This window comes from Eulemur rufifrons, chromosome 7, assembly GCF_041146395.1.
Source record: "Eulemur rufifrons isolate Redbay chromosome 7, OSU_ERuf_1, whole genome shotgun sequence".
In the NCBI taxonomy this organism is placed as follows: Eukaryota; Metazoa; Chordata; class Mammalia; order Primates; family Lemuridae; genus Eulemur; species Eulemur rufifrons.
This window is the reverse complement of record NC_090989.1, coordinates 46,337,071-46,356,605: the sequence shown is the minus strand read 5'-3', so window position 1 is coordinate 46,356,605 and position 19,535 is coordinate 46,337,071. Positions and strand designations below refer to the sequence as shown.

The window sequence follows — 19,535 nt, the reverse complement described above, 5'->3', positions numbered from 1 at the left end:
CCCTCGGCACATAGGTGGCTGACACCACGGGTGTGTCTGAGATTGCCCAGAGAGAACAAGGTGATTGAGACAAGTGCTTGGGCAGAGAAAAACCAATATTAAGGTATAAGGATCTCTCACCAAAGACCAGCCAGGAGCCATCAGAGGGGTACAAGGAAACCCAGGAGAAGGTAAGTCTCAACAAAGAAGGATAGGGATCAGCACTGTCAGGTGCTGGCAAGAAGTCACACAAAATAACAAGCAGCTGTCCCCAACCTTTTTGGCACCAGGGACCGGTTTCATGGAAAATAATTTTTCCATGGACTGGAGTGGTAGAGATGGTTTCAGGATGATTCAAGTGCATTACATTTATTGTGCAGTCAACCCTCTCTGTTAATAATAATCTGTATTTGCAGCCACTTCCCAGTGCTAGCATCACCGCCTCAGCTCCACCTTAGATCATCGGGCATTAGATTCTCATAAGGAGCCCACATAACCTAGATCCTTCCCCTGTGCAGTTTGCGGTAGAGTTCATGCTCCTGTGAGAATCTAATGCCCCGGCTGATCTGACAGGAGGCAGGGCTTATGCAGTGATGCAAGTCCTGGGGAGTGGCTGTAAACACAGATGAAGCTTTGCTGGCTCACCTCCTGCTCACCTCCTGCTGTGCAGCCTGGCTCCTAACTGGCCACACACTGGTACTGGTCCACAGCCCAGGGGTTGAGGACTGCAGGTAACGAGAGCAATGTCTTTACAGGATTTGACAGTAGGGAGGTCATGTATGACTTTGAAGAGAACAGTTTCTATGCAGGGTAAGGACAGAAGTCACATTGCAGCAGGCTGAGTTGAGGGGAAATGTAGATAACACTTTGAGAAATTTTCTGTGAAAGGAAAGATAGCTAAGTGGTAACTATTGAATATCAAGGATGATATCTCTTGATATATTATGAGGGAAGGTTTTCATGGATGGAAGACAAGCTATTGGAAAGGAGCCATTAAAACTGTACAATTGACTATTTTGTTGATCTGAAAATAGGTTAACCATATATTGCTAACTGAAATGAGATGATGACTGGAAAAAGTGTTTTATGTATGCATATATTTATGTGCACATGTACACATAGATAACATTCTGGAAAGTATTAACCATATTTGTCTCTGAGTAGATAGACTAGCACATTTTTATTTTTTATCCTTTTTCTAAATCTGAATTTTTTATTATAAAACATATTGTTTTGTGACACAATCAATGCAATAAACTAAAGACTTCATTTTCAGAGAGTCCCCCTGCCTCTACTATGGTCCTGAAAGTATGTTGACAATAGACTTCGTTCCAGTTTGATGAAATATATTATAAAATTTGCAGTCATGATTTTTTTTCTCATACTGTCATCCTTGAGTCTAGGGAGAGGAAGAAACCTCACAGATATCACGGCTGGAGTAGGAGGCAACTACTGACTCAGCCAGCCATCCGCCGGGTAAGGAAAATCCACCCCAGTTTAGTTCCTTCCTCATGAGTGGGCCACCTCTCCCCAGACCTTTCTATAGAAGCCAGAGTAGGTGAATGAACCATCTCCAAATCTGACACTTGGTTGGCAAGACTAAAATGTAGCCAAAGTGAGGGCAAGGAAACAACTGTCCTACCCATGACTGCAGTACAAAGCAGGCATGTACGAAGCAGACTGCAGTATGTGGCAGGTCCCCTCCTCCCCCTCAGTGGTGGCAATTAACAGGCAAAAGTCACCGTGTGATAGCTCAAAGCATACTACAGTGTTAGAAAGGCCGCGTGGAAGCATCAATCCAGAATGGATGAAAGTAGTGGCTGTTTCAAAGTTGAAAGAATGCCAGTCAAGATCATGGATATTTTACTTTTCTTGCACTGTTTTTCTCTTATTTCTTTCATTCTCCTTTTTCTTCTTCTTTCTACTGTCTATGTCCAAGTTAGTGTCTTGCATAAGCAATAAATTACAGTATTAGTTATAAGTAGTAGTTTTGGGAGATTTTCTTCTTTACAAAATGGAGACTCTAGCTGCCTTTGGGCATCTGAAGATCCAAGGCAGAGATGAAGAATAAACAAGGAGAGCATTAGAGAATCCCAGTATCTTTTCTTTGAGGGAAAAAATTAGTGATATAATGTGGTCTCATAAAGTTAAACCCAGAATATAAAGCTGAGCTCAGAGAATCAGTCTCCCTCCATGTAATAAAAATTTTAACTACCCCACGCCTGCTGTTCTCACTCACTCCCGCTCATGCACATGCACGTCACACAGATGCTAAGTTGGGAACTGCTTCTAGAGGGAAATAAAGGTTCTGCCTCACGTTAGGAGCATGAGCTCTGGTATCAGAATGAACTGGGCTCTAGCCCTAACTCTGCCACCACACCAGCAAGCTACACAACTTTTCTAAATGTCAGTTTCCTCAACCAGAAAGTGAAGAGAAGAATAGGTCTGTGATGACTAATGTTAGATGTCAGCTTGACTTGACTAAAGTGTACTCAGATAGCTGGTAAAGCATTATTTCTGGGTGTATCTGTGCAGGCATTTCTGCAGGAGGTTGGCATTTGAATCTGTGGACTGAGTAAGGAAGATCCTCCCTCACCCAATATGAATAGGTGCCACCCGGTAGGCCCAGACAGAACAAAAAGGCAGAGGAAAGGTGAATTAGCTCGCTCGCTCCCTTCTGGAGCTGGAACACCCTTCTTCTCTTCCCCTGGGACACCTGAACTCAAAGTTCTCTGGCCTTTAAACTCAGAGACTTATACCAGTGCCACCTCCCCAACCCCCAGGTTCTTGGGCCTTCAGCCTCAGACTGAGAGTTAGACCATGGGCTTCCCTGGTTTTGAGGCCTCTGGACTTGGACTGAGCCCCACCTGTCAGCTCCCTTGCTTCTCCAGCTGGCAGACAGCCTACTGGGGTCTTCTCAGCCTCCATAACCTCGTGAGCCAATTCCCCTCATAAGTCTCTCATATTTCTATACCTGTATATATGAGGGCTGTCCAGAAAGTATCCAGCCCTGGTTAATATAATAAATGTCTCTGTTTTTCATATTACATGGCTGGATACTTTCCAGACAGCCCTGGTGTCTCTTATTGGTTCTGTCTCTCTGGAGAACGCTGACTAATTCAAGGTCCCACCTCGGAGCGGTGAGGATTATTTTAAGTAACGCATTAAAGCATTCAACATGGTACTTGGCATGTTAATTACCAGTTCTCCTGAAACGATGGCCATTAGACATACTTACATAATTACTTCTAAGAAGAAAGCAAACGTAGAGTCACACCAATGACTTTTATTATATTTAAGATGATGTGTGAGGTTGACGTGGAAGAAGGGTTAGTGAAGATATGTGGGTGGCTCTTTAAATATCTTTTTTACATTTTCAAAATTTTCTTTATTCTATTAAAATACCTTTTATTCTCTTTATTCCCATAAAAGGCCAACAACACGGATGACACTCTCAACTAAGACGCCAGCAGCAGCGGGGTATGACGCGAGTCGTCTTGCGGAGCAGCCTCATACCAGTCCCGCTTCAGTCACTCAGCCTCTGCAGACACTCCTCACAGCTGTCCCCTCCTCCCCACCAACGTCCTGAAATGGTGTGTTAGGGCTCACAAAAACCGAGTAGCGTTTGATGCCATAATGTGGTAGCAAAGTATTATTCAGACCCCTTTTCAAGCAGGGGAGCCATGCACGCTTCTCTGGGTTCTTCTTTCCTAGAGCTCCTTCCTTCCTCTGCTTTCTTTTGGGATCTTATCTCCATCCTCAGGCGTTCTCTTTCATTTCTCTCCTTCCTGCTCTCGGGTCCCTGAAACAGAAGGATCAGAAAAGGGTAGAAATGCACCAGCTACTGACAACACTTCACATTTCTTTTAACAGTAAGACATGAAGAAAGCCCTGATCGTTTAGCAGACTTCCACATCTTCGGTCCTAGAAATAAATTAGCATAAACCTGAAAGTGTTGCTAACGGTTTTATTCACAAAGAAAAGGAAGAGAGGGCTTGAGCATCAGCAGACAATCTGGGAAGCTCAACCTGCACATGACTGTGACGCTTTGCCTCTGACGTACTGAGGGATGTGATTTCCTAGCATGATGAAATTCATAGTCTCCTGGTGCTTTTTGAAAAGGAAAGTGGCATGTGAGACCACACATGGACTGGTTCTAACCCCCCTGTGTTCACTCCATAAAATTACGTTAAAAGTAGGGTTTGCACCGGATTTTAATGTGAGGATTGTGTGAAGGATGAAGTGTTGAGGAGTGACGTTCAACCAGATGAACCTTCCAGAACAGGTGGCCCTGGGGGTTCCATATTTCTTCCCTGATTTATTGAATGCATACTGTTGTTCTAGGATCAGGAGAGATGACACTAAATAGACCTTACTTCCTAAATAAGCCTAAAAGGAAATGAGAAAATAAGTAATAGCAGTAAGTGCAACGATAACGATAAACTGGGTGATATGATGAGGGACTATGGCAGTCACGTGAGCAGGTCAGCACTCCGCCAGGCAAGTTGAGAGTTACAGAGATGTCTGGTCACTGCAGTGGTGTCAGCTACTCTACAATGTTAAATTGTTTTTATACCTGGATCGTTTCATTTCTATTATTAGTAGTTCATCGATTAAAGTCAGAAAGCAAAACAAACAATGAAGCAGAGATACAAGTTAAGAGGAACTTAAAATTTGTCCTAGCTCTGCGAGCATGTCTCCAGGTAATTTCCATTAGATTCATCACTCGCACTCGTCTGCTCAAAATTCGTATTTTGCAGTCATGTATGTCTCTAACACATAACAGAACAGTACAAAAGGAGAAAATGTCGTGATGATCATTTCCAATTTGGCTTTTTTCCTTACTGAGAATAAAGACTTTCTGAGAAATGCTCATAAATAATGATCTAAAATATATTTTCTTACCACATCACTTTGAAACAAAATGTGAAAATTTTCAAAATAAGCCAGTTGAGTTTTTCAATATCAAAATGAAAGAATTTATTGTTGTTGGTCATTATCAGGCCACAAAAGCAGTTTCTGTCTCTTTTTGATGCCAAAATATGTAAAATTTAAGTCTAGATATTAGTATACATTTCATCCCCAAACAAAAGATAATATATATCATTTTTTAAATTTGCTGACAAATCACACTTTTTAATGTAGTTAACTTTAGAAAAATATGTAGACTGTAAAAAGTTTAAAAGCATCTGTATATGTTCTGAATTTTTAATTTTGCTTTAAGATAAATTTGATAATGTCTCTTTAAAAACTGATATAAAATATTTAACTTTAAATCAGTTATTATATAATATACAAACTTTTAAATGATTTTATGAATTCCTAACAGGTTTCTCAATATTACATACAATTAGGGAAAGAGTTGTTGAGTCAAAAAAGTTGAAAAACCTCCCTTGATTGTCTTGGACCTCAAAAGGAAGAACTTGGAAAATAAATGAAACAAACATAGTTTATATTTTAGAGATAATGTGATGAATATGTCTTTAATTCAGCAAACTGACTTAATGTTTATGTACTTTTAGGGCTTATAATATTAGCAAATGGATTTCAAATAAGCAATTATATGAGTATGAGTTGTTATATAAAATTCTTTCTGAAGCCATCAGAATCAATAAAGAACAGCTCGGATTAAAATTTTTTCCAAAAAAAAAATTTTTTTTTCAAGAGATATTTATGCCCTACCTTATTTCAGGAAGGATTTAAAGCAGGTACATCTCCTGAATTGATACACATTTTAACATGTCAATTTTAAAACAAGAATTCTTTCCCTTCTGTTTTATTCCTGTTACACATTCATAATCTGAATCTCATCAGGAGGAAATATCCCAAATTAAAAGTCATCCTAAAAAGTAACTGGCCTGTAGTCTTCAGAAAATGCCAATGTTGTGAAAGACAAGGCAGACTAAGAAACTGCTCCACAGATTTTAGGGACATGAAAATTGGTCAGAACACATGATCTGGATTGTCACTATAAAAAATGTTATTGGGACAACTGACAAAAAATATAAATAAGGTTTACAGATTAGATTTAATAGTATTGTATTAACATCCTGAGTTCAATTATTGTATTGTGTTTATGTAAGAGAATGTTCTTGTGCCTTTGGAGATGGGAAGGAAAGAAAGAGTGTAGGCAAATATAATAACACGTTAACATTTGAAGGAAATCAAGGTGAAGGGTATATGGGAATTCTTTGTCCTATTCTTGCAACATTTCTCTAAGTCTGAAACCTTATCAAAACAAATAGAAGGAAAAGACAAAATAGGAATTCTTAATAATAAGGTTTAGATACAGTAAATGACAGCTCTTCACTATTCTGCCTTCCTTATTCCTGTTATGATCAGGTAGAGAGAAAAGCCTTCCAAAAGGGAATCATAGATAAACAATGTCACTCTGCAAGGCAAAGATGCACAGGGACAGTCCCAACAGCCAGGCTGCTAGGTAGACAGCACTCACTGTGCTCAGATGGACAAAGAAGTAGGAAGCACCCAAGTGTTTTCACTTGTGCATTTAGAGTCTGGCTCAAGAACCAGGAGTCAATACTCTTAGGTTTAATTACTTGCTTTGCCAACTAAATGGCAGCAACCTATTATTATTCTTGTTTTGTAACATACAAAAAAAACCAAAGACCCACAACAAGGAAGTATTTTTCTCAAGGCCATTCAGTGAGCATTTTGCAGAGTTGAAACCACCCCCAAATTAATTGATCTCTAGTATATTACTTTATGCATCAAGTTTGGCATCATCCATGGAGTTTCTTTTCTTTTGCCCATTGCTAGTCCATCTCTCCTTTGTGCTTTCCTTAGACTCCCAGGAGGTCATCGTGAGCACCGGACCACTCCAACTCTTGGATACTTGCTAGACTGTCCAGAGAGTTCCTTCTGTGTGTGATTTTTTAAAAGTACAAGGGAAACCAACCCCATCATAGACTATTTGCTAGTGAATTAAATTTGAAAGGAGGAGTCTTAGAAGTTTTTCTCTTCTTCAAATAATAAAAGGAAAATGAGTCACAATTACTTATAATTAGGTTGATGAAAGCAGGCTCAAAGAATTAGAGGACCTTGGAATTCTTCCTACACCAGATGTCTTGAATAAAAATAATAATTACAAAATTTTGTTCCCCTGAGCTATCTTAAACTGTCATTTTTCAAAGATCTCATCACTATGCTGTAAATGAAGGAGGAGTTAGATTTGTTCTCCTCAAACTTGAGGAGGACAAACTCTTTGGGTTTCCATTTCTAAAGTGGCTTAAATATTCAGTAGCTCTGTTACATACCAAAGATGCAGAACGTTTGGTTCTAAAGCACAGTTGCTGTTCAAAGGAATCCGAAAATTCCTGAACTCTGGAATCCGATCTTCCTTTTGATGCCAGTGGCTCCTTGAATGATCCATCCCCTGAGTATTTTCTGTAATCCCGCATGTGGGTACAGCCTCGAAATTCCTGGTCCTCATGAGAATGCCTTCTAGGATGGTGGTCAGATGATGTAATTCTGGAAAGCATATTCTGGGAATACAGAATAAAAAATTTTACAATATAAAGAGACTATACAATGTCAGCATAGTGGCAGAATGTCTATAAACTAAACAAATTTCATGTTGAAATGAAATTTTATCTTCTTGATCAATAAGATCTTTCTCCTATAAAGAGGCAGCAAAGTAAACTGGTTAAAAGACTGAGTAGACTATCCCAAGACTAGCTTTGTTACTTGCTACTCCACCACTAGGACACTAAAATGAAGCACTCCAAGCCTTAAATTGATATATAAAAATAAATTCCAAAATGCTTTTTAAAAATCTTCTAATGAAGCCATGAATGTTTAGGAAATAATATAAAGATGAATATTTGTGTAATTTCTATATGGAGAGGGACTCTCTAAGCAAAAGAGCAATGGAAGAAGTCATAAGGGAAAAATTAATTTAACTATATAAAAATAAAGCCAATGTGTATCCAAAGCAATATAAACAAAATTAAACCACAGATGAAGAAACTAAAAAACAGTGCTGCATATTATTAACGTTTAATAAATATCCATCTCACACACACATATAAAGAAGCCATATAATACAATGACATTAATGTTAAAATTTCAGTTAGAAAATGAGCAAAGGACAGTCTAGAGAAGCCTAACTTTTTGAAGGAAATATGACACTTGCTGTCTCAATTTCTCTCACTCTCCAACCCACTCCAATATAGCTTTTGCACCCACAGCTAATTTTGGTAAGGATATTAGTCTCCATGTTGCCAAATTCTGTGCACTTTTTGGTCATTTATCTTAATCATTCAGTAGCATTCAACTCGAGTGCCCACAGGACCTTTCTGGAAACACTTTTTCCTTATCTTCTGCCACTGCAACCTCTTGTTTCCCTTTGATATTTCTGCCACTGTGATTTAGACATTTGTGTTTACTTTTCCTTCTATTGGCTCATAACCGTTGGAGGGTTCTAGACTAGTCTTATTTCCCTACCTTTCCTTTCTCACTTTGCACTGTTTTCCTAAATACTCAACCCTAGGCTTCAATTGCTAGCTATAATTTGATTTCCTAATTTATATCATTAACCCAGGCTTCTCCTATGAGCTTCTGCTCATGTAATGTCTCCTTGTGGTGTCCCATAGGCACCCACCTCAGCTTGTCCAAATCTGAACTCATCATCTCTCCTCCCCAAACCTGCTCCTCCTGTGTCCCCTAGCTCAGGAGATGGCACCACCATTCACCTGGTTACTCAGGCCAGTAACTCAGGAGCCATCCTCCACACCCAACTGCTGCATCGGCAGATTCCACCTCTCAAGGGTCTCTCAAAACTATGTGCTTTATTCCAGCATTCTTGTCCTAGTCCAAGTCATCATTACGTTTTACCCAGATTATAGCAATCACCTCCTAATAGTGGATATTGTATATTCATTCCTTTATTTCATTGTGCCCACAGCAGCCAGAATGGTTAAAACAGCAGCAAACTCACACCTGCTCACCTTTTCACTTTGTACCTCATCTTGCACCACCGCACCTCTTCAGTGACACAGCCTCGCTGGTCTTTGGTCAGTTCCTCCAATTCACCTGCTCTGCACAGCACAGGCAGTGGCACAGGCAGTCCTCCCTGCCCTTGACCTCATCCACCACCCACCCTCTCACCTCCCTAATCACTGAGCATCCTTCAGGCACAGCAGAAACTGCATTTCCCCAGAAAGCCTTTCCTACGACCCAGCTTGGTTCAAGACTCTGGTAGATGTTCTCCTGGGACTTCAGATTTCTCCTTTGATATGTTTATCACAACTATGATCAGCAATTTGGGTAATTTTGTTCAATGTCTCTCTTCTCCATTAGACTGAATGCTCCACCATATCAAGGGCTATGTTTTACACTCTGCTAGTACCAAGCATCTTGCCTTGTTCATGGCATGAGTTCATTCAATATATACTGAATGAATGAATGTACAAAATAATAAATGAAAGAAAAGGGAACATCAAATGGTAAGAAATGTGTATTGTGTTAGTAGTCAAAGATTATGTAAAATGAAATAACATAAAATTTTACCTTTCAGGTAAGCAAAAAAAGTATTTTTTTAGTGATGCCAACACTGGCAAGAGTACATGGAAAGAGGAACTATCATCTCTTCCTGTTGGGATTATAAATGTGTATAGCCTTCCTAGAAAGCCTTTGGCAATAAGTGTCAAAGAGCTTAAAATATTCCCTTCCTTAGATGCAGCCATTGCACATTGTTATGAGCTGATTATGCATCCCCCAAAATTCATACATTGAAGCTTTAACCCCTAGTAGCTCAGAATGTGACTGCATTTTGCAGTAGGGCCTTTAAAGAGCTGATTAAGTTAAAATGAGATCATTAGGATAAGCCTCAATCCAATCTGACTGGTATCTTATAAGAAGAGGAAATTTGGACACACAGAGTGACACCAGAAGTCCTCGCTTGCAGAGGAAAGACCATATGGGGATATGGTGAGAAGGTGGCCATCTGCAATCAAAAGACAGAGGCCTCAGAAGAAACCTTGATCTTGGACTTTGAGCTTCCAGAACTGTAAGAAAATAAATTCCTATTGTTTACGCCACCCAGTCTGTGGTATTTTGATATGGCAGCCCTAGCAAATGAATACATGTGTCTAGAAACTTACTCTCAAAAAATAATCAGGAATATGGTTAAAGATTTGTAAAGCTGCTAAGATACCTAAGATAAATATGTGTGTTTTAGTCCATTTACTGCAGGTTAGTCATGGGACTAGGTGCTGTGGATAACGGGGAGAGCAAAGGAGGCAGAGTGTCCCCCTCTTGGAGCTTGCGTCTGCATGGGGGATAGACGTTGAACACAGAGGGCGTATGCCTACATCCTTAGCTAAATGCTATAAAGGGAACGTTCAAGGTGCAATGAGAGGTTAGAATAGGGTCAAACTATGTATATTTGGGTGGGTGTTGGGGGACTGGGGGAGGGGGATCAGAGGATTTCTGTGAATGCATGAGGATTGAGCTACAGGCTGAAGGAGGAGCAACGGTTAATCAGGAGACAGGGAGTGCTTTTCAGCGGGAAGATGAGCACCACAAGGCAGAGGCAGGGCCACAGGACAAGCTGGCTGGCATGAAAGGAGGCCCTTGGTGGGGACGGGGAGTGCAGAGGGCCTGAGAGCAGCCAGGAGGGCTGCAATGAGGAGACACTGAGAGATTCAAGGAGGGCAGTTTCATAGGTTGGCAATGTTCAGATATACCAAACTGCTATCAGGGGTTCTCTCAGTGATGTGCTCTTGTTTTTTTCTTTCTCTTTTTTAGTATTTTCATAGTTATCTCTAGTGATTATGTATAATAGATCAGGGAAAAATAATCATGCCTTAAAAATTTGACAGTGGGAATGAAATGTGATTTTGTACAAATGTCCTTTTCCATTAAGGAGCCTAAAAAGACTGGCAAGAGGCCAGGCGCGGTGGCTCACGCCTGTAATCCTAGCACTCTGGGAGGCCGAGGCGGGTGGATGGCTCGAGGTCAGGAGTTCGAGACCAGCCTGAGCAAGAGCGAGACCTCGTCTCTACTAAAAATAGAAAGAAATTATCTGGCCAACTAAAAATATATATAGAAAAAAATAGCCGGGCATGGTAGCGCATGCCTGTAGTCCCAGCTACTCAGGAGACTGAGGCAGAAGGATTGCTTGAGCTCAGGAGTTTGAGGTTGCTGTGAGCTAAGCTGACGCCACGGCACTCACTCTAGCCTGGGCAACAAAGCAAGACTCTGTCTCAAAAAAAAAAAAAAAAAAGACTGGCAAGATTTTTGATCACAACAAAAACAAAGCCTATGTGTATTCAAAACTCCTTATGTCAGATAGGTTTTCCAGTTTGTCTCTTTGCTGTGTGTGTGTGACTTTGTGTGGAATATTCTTAAAAGAGAATTCTAAATGGTTACAGGGAGAGGTTCCCCCATTTAAAAATGTTTACTTGCCAACCAAACTCTATTTTTGGAATTTTACATGCCCTTCCCTCAAAAAGACATGAAACAATGTCCTAAATAGCTTAAAATCAGCTTACCCATCAATCTCCCACACTGAACTGGGATCTTCTCACACTGAGCTAGCCTGGGCTCCTGGGCTCCACGGTGGGCAGCAGGCACTGCCTGTGGGTGCAACGACTCCCCGGTGCACCGACCCTCACAAAAGAGAGTGCTCTGGACAGCACAGCTGTCTCCACTACGGTCCCAGAACAACAATCTCTGTCAGAGAAAAATCCTATGCACTCCCTGACCCCAACTCATAAGTCCTCATTTAAAAAGAAATTGGGTTTTTATAGCAGTGAAACTATTCTGTAAGCTGCTATAATGGTGGATACCTGCCATTATACACTTGTCCAAACCTCTACAACATACAATACCAAGAGTGAACCCTAATGTACACGGTGGACTCTGGGTGATGATGTGTCAAGGTAGGTTGATCAATTGCAACAAATGCACCATTCTGGAGGGAATGTTAATGATGGGGGAGGCTGTGCATGTGTGGGAGTATGGGGGACATGGGAAATCTCTGTACCTTCTGCTCAGTATTGCTTTGTACTTAAAATGCTCTAAAAAAAGAAATTTTCTTTTTTAAAAGTGCCAATGAACTTAAAAGGAAGGGGGCAAGGGGAGTTGGTTATGTAATGTCTTCACTTCAACGGCTTAACTACTTGATATTATTTAGTCTGGCTTTAATTGCAATCACCCTTCAGTTGTATCCTTCTTGCCCTGGAGCAAATGGTTAACAGCAAGATGAGACACAATAAGGAAAAAGATCCAGGTGCTGGGATAATAAAACCCATATCGAGTCTTTGTGCACAGTATGTACCGGGCGCTCTGGGGCCCATGTCCTTGATTGCTAACCTCAGAATAAATTCTATAGGGAAGTGATTCTTCGTCCTTTTACAGATGAGGAAAATGAATTCTAGTGAGGCTAAGCCTTGCCTAAGACTCATATGACTGGTGACATTATTGGAGAGCCTAAGTATGAGACACCTGGTTCCCAGACTTGCAATCCTAAAGCTTTCGTCTTCAACAGCAGCAATAGCTTCATTCTACTTCTATGTGAAACAGCCTGTAAATGTGACTTGTAACAATGTGCCAATTTTCATAGAATTCTGTTACAAAAATAATAATAATCTAAAGGGCTTTAGGAATTAGTCTAAAAGAATTTTGTGAGGAATATTTTTATGTTAGTCTATGGCTGGGCATGCTGGCTCACGCCTATAATCCTAGCACTTTGGGAAGCCAAGGTGGGAGGATTGCTTGAGGCCAAGAGTTCAAGACCAGCCTGAGCAAGAACAAGACGCAGTCTCTACAAAAACTAGAAAAAAAAAATTATCCAGGCTTGGTGGTGTGTGTGCCTGTAGTCCCAGCTACTTGGGAGGCTGAGGCAGGACGATCGCTTGAGCCCAGGAGTTTGATATGGCTGTGAGCTAGGCTGACACCACAGCACTCTGTGGCATAAGTTCTGTTACGGACTGAATGTTTGTGTTTCCCCCTTCCCAAGTTCATATGTTGAAGCCCTAATCTCCAATATGATGGGGCCTTTGGGAGATAGGATTAAATGAGGTCATGAGGGTAGGGTCCTAGTGTAATAGGATTAATACCCTTACAAGGACAGACACCAGGCTGGGTGAGATGGCTCACACCTGTAATCCTAGCACTCTGGGAGGCCGAAGTGGGAGGGCCTGGGCAACAGAATGAGACTTGGTCTCAAAAAAGAAATTTATTTTTCACAGTTTTAAAGGCTGGCAAGTCCAAGATCAAGGTTCAAGGTTCTTGCTAATTGGGCTCCTGGTGAGGAATCTCTTCCTGGCATGCAGACGGCTGCCTTCTCACTGTATCCTCACATGATCTCTTCTTTGTGCTCATGTGGGGAGAAAGAAAAAAAGCAAGCTCTCTTGTCTCTCTTTTATTTTATTTTATCTTTTATTTATTTACTTATTTATATATTTTTTTGAGACAGAGTCTCACTCCGTTGCCTCCGGCTGGAGTGCAGTGGCATCATCATAGGTCACTGCAATCTCAAACTCCTGTGCTCAAGGGATCCTCCTGCCTCAGCCTCCCGAATAGCTGGTACAGATGGGGTCTCACTCTTGCTCAGACTGGTCTTGAACTCCTGCCCTCCAGTGATCCTCCCACCTCGGCCTCCAGAGTGCTAGGGTTACATGTGTGAGCCATCTCGTCCAGCTTGTTGTCTGTCCTTATAAGAGTATCAATCCTATCACACCAGGACCCCACCCTCATGACCTCATTTAACCCTAACTATCTCCCAAAGGCTCCATCTCCAAATACCATCATATTGGAGATTAGGGCTTCAACATATGAATCAGGGATGGGGGAACACAAACGCTCAGTCCATAACAGAATTTATGCCATCTGCCAATCTTCAATATGAAATTACCAACTCTTTTCCCATTGTAATATAAAAGAAACATTAAAGACAATGAAGGAAAGGGAAAATGAAAATCTCTAGAACTTTTTACAGAAATTAACTGAAGGCATCTGGAAAAAATTTCCAAGTTTCAAGACTGCGGACAAACAAGAAGATGAAGGAAGAGGAGTAAAGAAGGAACTGGAGGAGTGAAAGAAGCAGGAGAAGAAGAAGAGGAGGAGGAAAAGGGGGAGAAAGAAGAAGGAGGAAGAGGAGGAGGGGGAGGAGGAGGAGAAATTATTGTTGATACTAAGTACCAGTCCTAAGTTCTATATATACATTACTCATCGAATCTTCACAACCCCCTTATGAGATGTATACTATTATCATCCATCCCATTTACACGTGGGGAGTTTGAGGCAGGGAGAAGTTAAGCAGCTTGTTCAGAGTTGTTCTACTAGTAGGTGAAGGCTGCGAGAGGCCAGCTCCAGAGCCCTCGCTCCTAACCACTTCGCTCTGCTGCCTTTCTAGCAACTCCTCCACCTTAGCACCTAGTAGAAGAGAGAAAAGTCCATAGAACATTATGCTAAAAGCTCCCCTACAGAGTTCTCACTAGTGCCTAAAATTCTATCATTAGTTTCATTCCTTTGGGTTAAGGAATTGCCTATTAAAATTAAATACAAATGTAACCTGAAATACAAGAAGCCACTACCAATCATGAACTTGATGGCACCCCTTCTCCCCCCAGATTTGTGTGACATTCCCCAGGGGAGCCATGCCACCAGCCCTGTAGTGAGATTCTGTAGGAAAGAATTCTCATTCTTAGAGTAGCCATCCTTAAGTTAATCAAGGATAGAAATTAAAATAAAAAGTATCTTTCACGGCTTTAAATTGAGAATATGAAGAAAGAATAGAAAATGGGAAAAGGTAATTTTGAAAAAGAAAAGAAAAAGTCTTGAAAAATTTGAGCACATTTTAGATAGGAAAGTTAAGAATCCAAGTACAGATTCACTTCACAAATATATAGCATTATGTAAATGGAGAATGAAGAATTAGACTTCCTAACTCTGCCCATATCACCTCTGGGTCGTCTGATTTATGTTCTACACCTATACAGTCTTTCTACTCTCTTCAGTCAGACTGTAATATTTTTAGGCTTTTTTAAATTATTATTTTACTTTTTTTTTTTTTTTAGAGATGGGGTCTCGCTATGTTGCCTTATGCTGGCTGCAAACTCCTGGGCTCAAGTGATCTTTCCACCTCAGCCTCCCCATAGCTGGGACTACAGGGAGGATTCATTGCACCCAGCTCAAGATTGAAATTTTTATCCCATGTTTTGTCTCCCTGAATAAACACGTGCTTTCTTCATGTTAGTCTGATAATCATGAAATTCATTATTGACTCAGAGAATCTAAACAGATTAATTCTGGCAAATGCCCAAAGCAGTGATGAGCAGAAAAAGATGTCATAAAGTTACCATTTATAATTTTATACAAAACACTTTCTGTGATTCCCCAACTGTTTAAGGCAAATAACATTGCAACCTAAAAGTGAATCCTCTAACTAGGATGGACTATATCAGTTTTAAAAGCCTGACAGACGCTAAAGTTTATTTAAGAAACTATGTTTTATAAACCATGTTTCTGCCTTTGTTTTCATGTTTCCTGTGGCTCTAAGGGACCATTGTCATAAATAGTAACTCAGTTTTTCTCTTTGTTTATTTCTTGTGCTCACATCTAGAAACTGGATACTAATCATACTCCTGGTTCACATAGTCTGAATACCTTACTTAATGTGGAGCATATGATTAAATGTGGAACATAAGATTAAAATGAGAAGTGATAAGCTGGAATTTATTTTATAACAGAACATGGAAAGTTAGAGCGAGAAGGGTTCTTGGAGATCATCCAGCCCAACACCCCTTCTTTTTCAATTAAGGAACCTGAAGCTCAAAGAGGTGTTGAAAGTTGCCCTTTGTCCCTGAGTATGCAGTTGGCAAGAGATCTATTTTGAAATATTTGTGTCACAGAGAACTCGCATTCCTCGAACTTGCTGATCACCAGGAGTAAAAGAGGTTGCCTTACACACTTTAGTATACCTCACAGACATTACGCATGTGGGAAGCCTGGAGCTAAAAACAAAATAACATTGCCCTAAAACTTATTTGGTTCTGGGATTGGTAGAAGCAGGGGATTGGGGAAGTATTCTCTGGTAGCTGGAATTCTCCATGATTTATGAAAAAGAACAGCTGTATTATTGCGGTGTGACTGTGAAGCAGAAGACATATGTGTCCACTGTGCAATCTTCTAGCACCGCAGTTGAGCCATGAAAACTGCTGCCTGTGCTCACTGCCAAGTCCACCCCTGGTCAGGCCCCTCTTGAGACCTTTGCTGGAGCTTCTTGCTCCCCAGACACTGAATGCTCTGCCTAGCCAGAGGAAAACAGTGCTGAGAGCAGGAGAATTGTGGCTCCCTCTCCCATCAGAAAACCAAATGGGTTCCCCGAAGAACAAGTATACCAAATTTATCAAAGGTAATGATTTGTCATATGGAATCCCCAGTTCCTTAGCAATTTTCAGGGTTTCCAATGGAAATCACACATTGATCCACAATGCTACACAGACTGAGTATGGCATCAAGTTTCTTCCCTTTGGCTTGAATTCTGTCACTCAGTGGAATTACCTCAGGTTTACCAGGAGCTCTAAATAGCAGTTAAAGATATCTTAGATAGCTAAAAATGAAGAAATCACTACCTGTTAGATGAAAATCAGGTCCCTTAAAAGATAGGATAAAATAATTAAAGGGATTTTTGTGGGGAAAAAAAAAAAAAAAGGTTTGGAAGTACTGGTTTTAAACCAAAGAATACTTTATACCAAAAGACTCCTCAAATAATTCTCTAAGAAAAACCCCCTCCCCATTCCAGCTCTCCCCTGTTTCCATGACAATAACTCACTGGGCAGGGCAGAGAGGTTTTCCTGTGAATGGTGGCTTGTGGTCGGTGGTGGCGTTCCCGGAGTCCCCTCTCATCCTCCTCTCTCCAGCTGTGACCCCAGAAGCTGCTCATCCATTTGGCAAAAGACACATCGTCGTCGTCATCATCTTTGTGCTCCATGTACAGGTGATTCAAAATATTGAAGGCCTGTCCCTAAATCTGACAGAGGGAAATATCACCCAACAAGGCTGACTTGATGAAAACCAGAATCTCCCCCAAAAGACAAAATGAAACTGATATTTTAAAATGGTCTCTGACAATGGCATCCTTGAAGAAAGATTTACTAAACAACCACTTCATCATCAGCATCAGGCAGCCTTAGGCAATGTCTATTTATAAATTGTGCAGCCCACATTCCCCTCCCCCTTGTCTTTTTAAATTGAGAGGCTTTCTAATCCTTCCATTGCCAGGGCTTGTGCCTCACAGCCTAAGGGTGGGAAGCACAGTCCACTGCCTGGTTTTCCCTGTGCTTTGCCGCCAATGGCATGTGATGGCATCTCCAGCTGTCAATGATGATGGAGCATGACCCTCGCCATATGCCTGTCAGCTCCAGGCTAGCTCGGAAATGAGGCCACATACAAGGAACAGACTAACTGCAGCTTGCAAGGTGGCCAGCTCCAAATATAAATAATGTACAATTGCATGTAAAATTTACAAGTCTTAAGTGCACAGCTTGAGGAATGTTTACATATGTGTATCACTGTGCAGGTGAAAGCATAGGACATTTCCAGCACCCCAACAGGCTCACTCTAGCCCCCTTCCAATCCATGCTCCCTTCAAAAGGTTACCATTTCTGACCTCTGTCACTATAGATTAATTTTGCCTGTTTTTGAATTTTCTTTCAGTGGTGTTATACAGTATGTATTATCTTGTATCATTCAACTTTATGTCAGTGAGATACAGTCATGCTTTTGTAGTAACATTAGTTTATGCTGTTGCATTACATTGCATTGTAGGAATGTCCCATGTTTTTTAATTTAGTCTACTACTGATGGCCATTTTGTGCTGTCATTTGGGTTATTTCCAGTCGAGGCTATTATAAATAAAGCTTCTGTGAACACTAGACTCTCTGTCTTCTACTGGGCGTTTTTTTCAAGGTAAATAGAATATTATTACATTTACGGAGCCCATATTTTGCATCCAGTATGGAGCCCAGTATTTCACATATGCTAATTCATTATAATTACTCTGTGACTGGGAGATTTGTATCCTAATTATGGATGAGGAAATTGAGTTTCAAATAGATCAACCCTTGCCAAGGTGAAAATAATACTAAGCAGTAAAGCCAAGCAATAGAAAAGCAACGTCCAAAGTCTTTCCACCACTCTGCCAGTATCCCAAGAGACCTTTGGGAAATCTTGCATTTTTAAACAGGGATTCTTGGCCATTTGCCATACAAAAATCCTTCCCTGAGCTGCAAAAAGATAGGCTTGATAACTATGACCCACTACTATCTTACCAAGAAAAATTAACCAAAGTATAAAATCGCTTGTAACATTTTCTTTTCTTGCTTTAAATAGTGAGAAATACATTCTTGCTACTTTGTAATATTTTTATTAAAGAATGGAGGAAACCTGCCTCTCAATGACCCAGATGAGAAAGGAAAAGTTAAAACTGCATGTCATCACTATTGTCTTAAGGAAGCAAGGACCAGGTCTGTCCACAAAATGTGACTATGGATAAACCTTTTCTTTTCTATTCCTCCTAAGACAGGAGTGTCCTTTCTTCCAATTTCTGAAGTAAAAATAAATAAATCTTATGGGGAGGGAATGGAGAAGCCAGAGCTGATAATACCTAATTATTACTTAAAAGCACTTAGAGGAAAATTAGTAGGACTCTATTTTAGAATATCTCTGAATGATGTCCATCTCTTGGAGTTCTGAATCCTTCCCTGAATGTCTTATAGACAGAACCGACTAAGGTATTAGAAAATGTGCAGGAAAAAAAGCACATAGCATGCCTGAGGCTGTTTATCTTTAGAATGACTTGCTTACAAGGTTGGCCCTTGGCTAGCATCTGGAAAATTGTCTGGTAAACAGTTTCCTACAGTGATATAAAACTTCTGCTATATGATAAAAGTGGCTCTTATGCCTAGACTGTACACACAATGCAGATCATGCTGAGTACCTGTTTTCTGTCTGGGAGTCTATCTAGAATTTTGATATGTGTTAGGCAGAGGATGTATCTTAGTCAATTCAGGCTGCTAAACAAAAAAACTATAGACTGTGTAGCTTAAATAACAAACATTCATTTCTCACAGATCAGGAGGCTGGGAAGTGCAAGATCAAGGCACTGGCAGAACCGGTGATGGGTGAGGACCTGTTTCCTGGCTCCATAGATAGTCACCTTCTCACTGTATCTTTGCATGGCCAAGAGAGATTATCTCTTTCATGTCTCTTCCTATAAGGGCCCTATATTAGTCAGGGTTCTCCAATGTAGCAGATATATATAAGGAATTGACTCATGCAATTATGGAGGTTGAGAAATCCCAAAATCTGCCATCTGCAAGCTGGAGAACCAGGAAAGCCAGTGGTATAATTCAGTCTGAGTCTGAAGGCATGAAAACCAGGGATCCAGTGGTATAAATCCCAGTCTGAGGGCAAGAGAAGATGAGATGAGTTGTCCCAGATCAAGCAGTGAGGTAGGGGAAAAGGGAGCAAATTTCTCCTTCCTCCACCTTCTGTTCTATCCAGGACCTCAAACAGATTGAATGATG

General features: G+C 40.7%; 1 protein-coding gene across 2 annotated transcripts in view; it reads right to left on the bottom strand.

The window, feature by feature from the left end:
• Positions 1-3,454: 3,454 nt before the first annotated feature.
• Positions 3,455-19,535, bottom strand: part of LNP1 (leukemia NUP98 fusion partner 1) — a 36,070-nt gene continuing 19,989 nt past the window's right edge. The window contains exons 2-5 of one of the 2 annotated variants that reach the window (XM_069472541.1): positions 16,781-16,978; positions 13,859-13,861; positions 7,254-7,481; positions 3,455-3,781 (exon numbers count right to left, since the gene is read on the bottom strand). In XM_069472541.1, coding sequence (XP_069328642.1) covers positions 3,632-3,781; positions 7,254-7,481; positions 13,859-13,861; positions 16,781-16,939 — 540 coding nt within the window. In that variant the 5' untranslated portion in view covers positions 16,940-16,978 and the 3' untranslated portion in view covers positions 3,455-3,631. The remainder of the gene's footprint in view (positions 3,782-7,253; positions 7,482-13,858; positions 13,862-16,780; positions 16,979-19,535) is intronic. The other variant, XM_069472540.1, reaches the window with a different exon arrangement.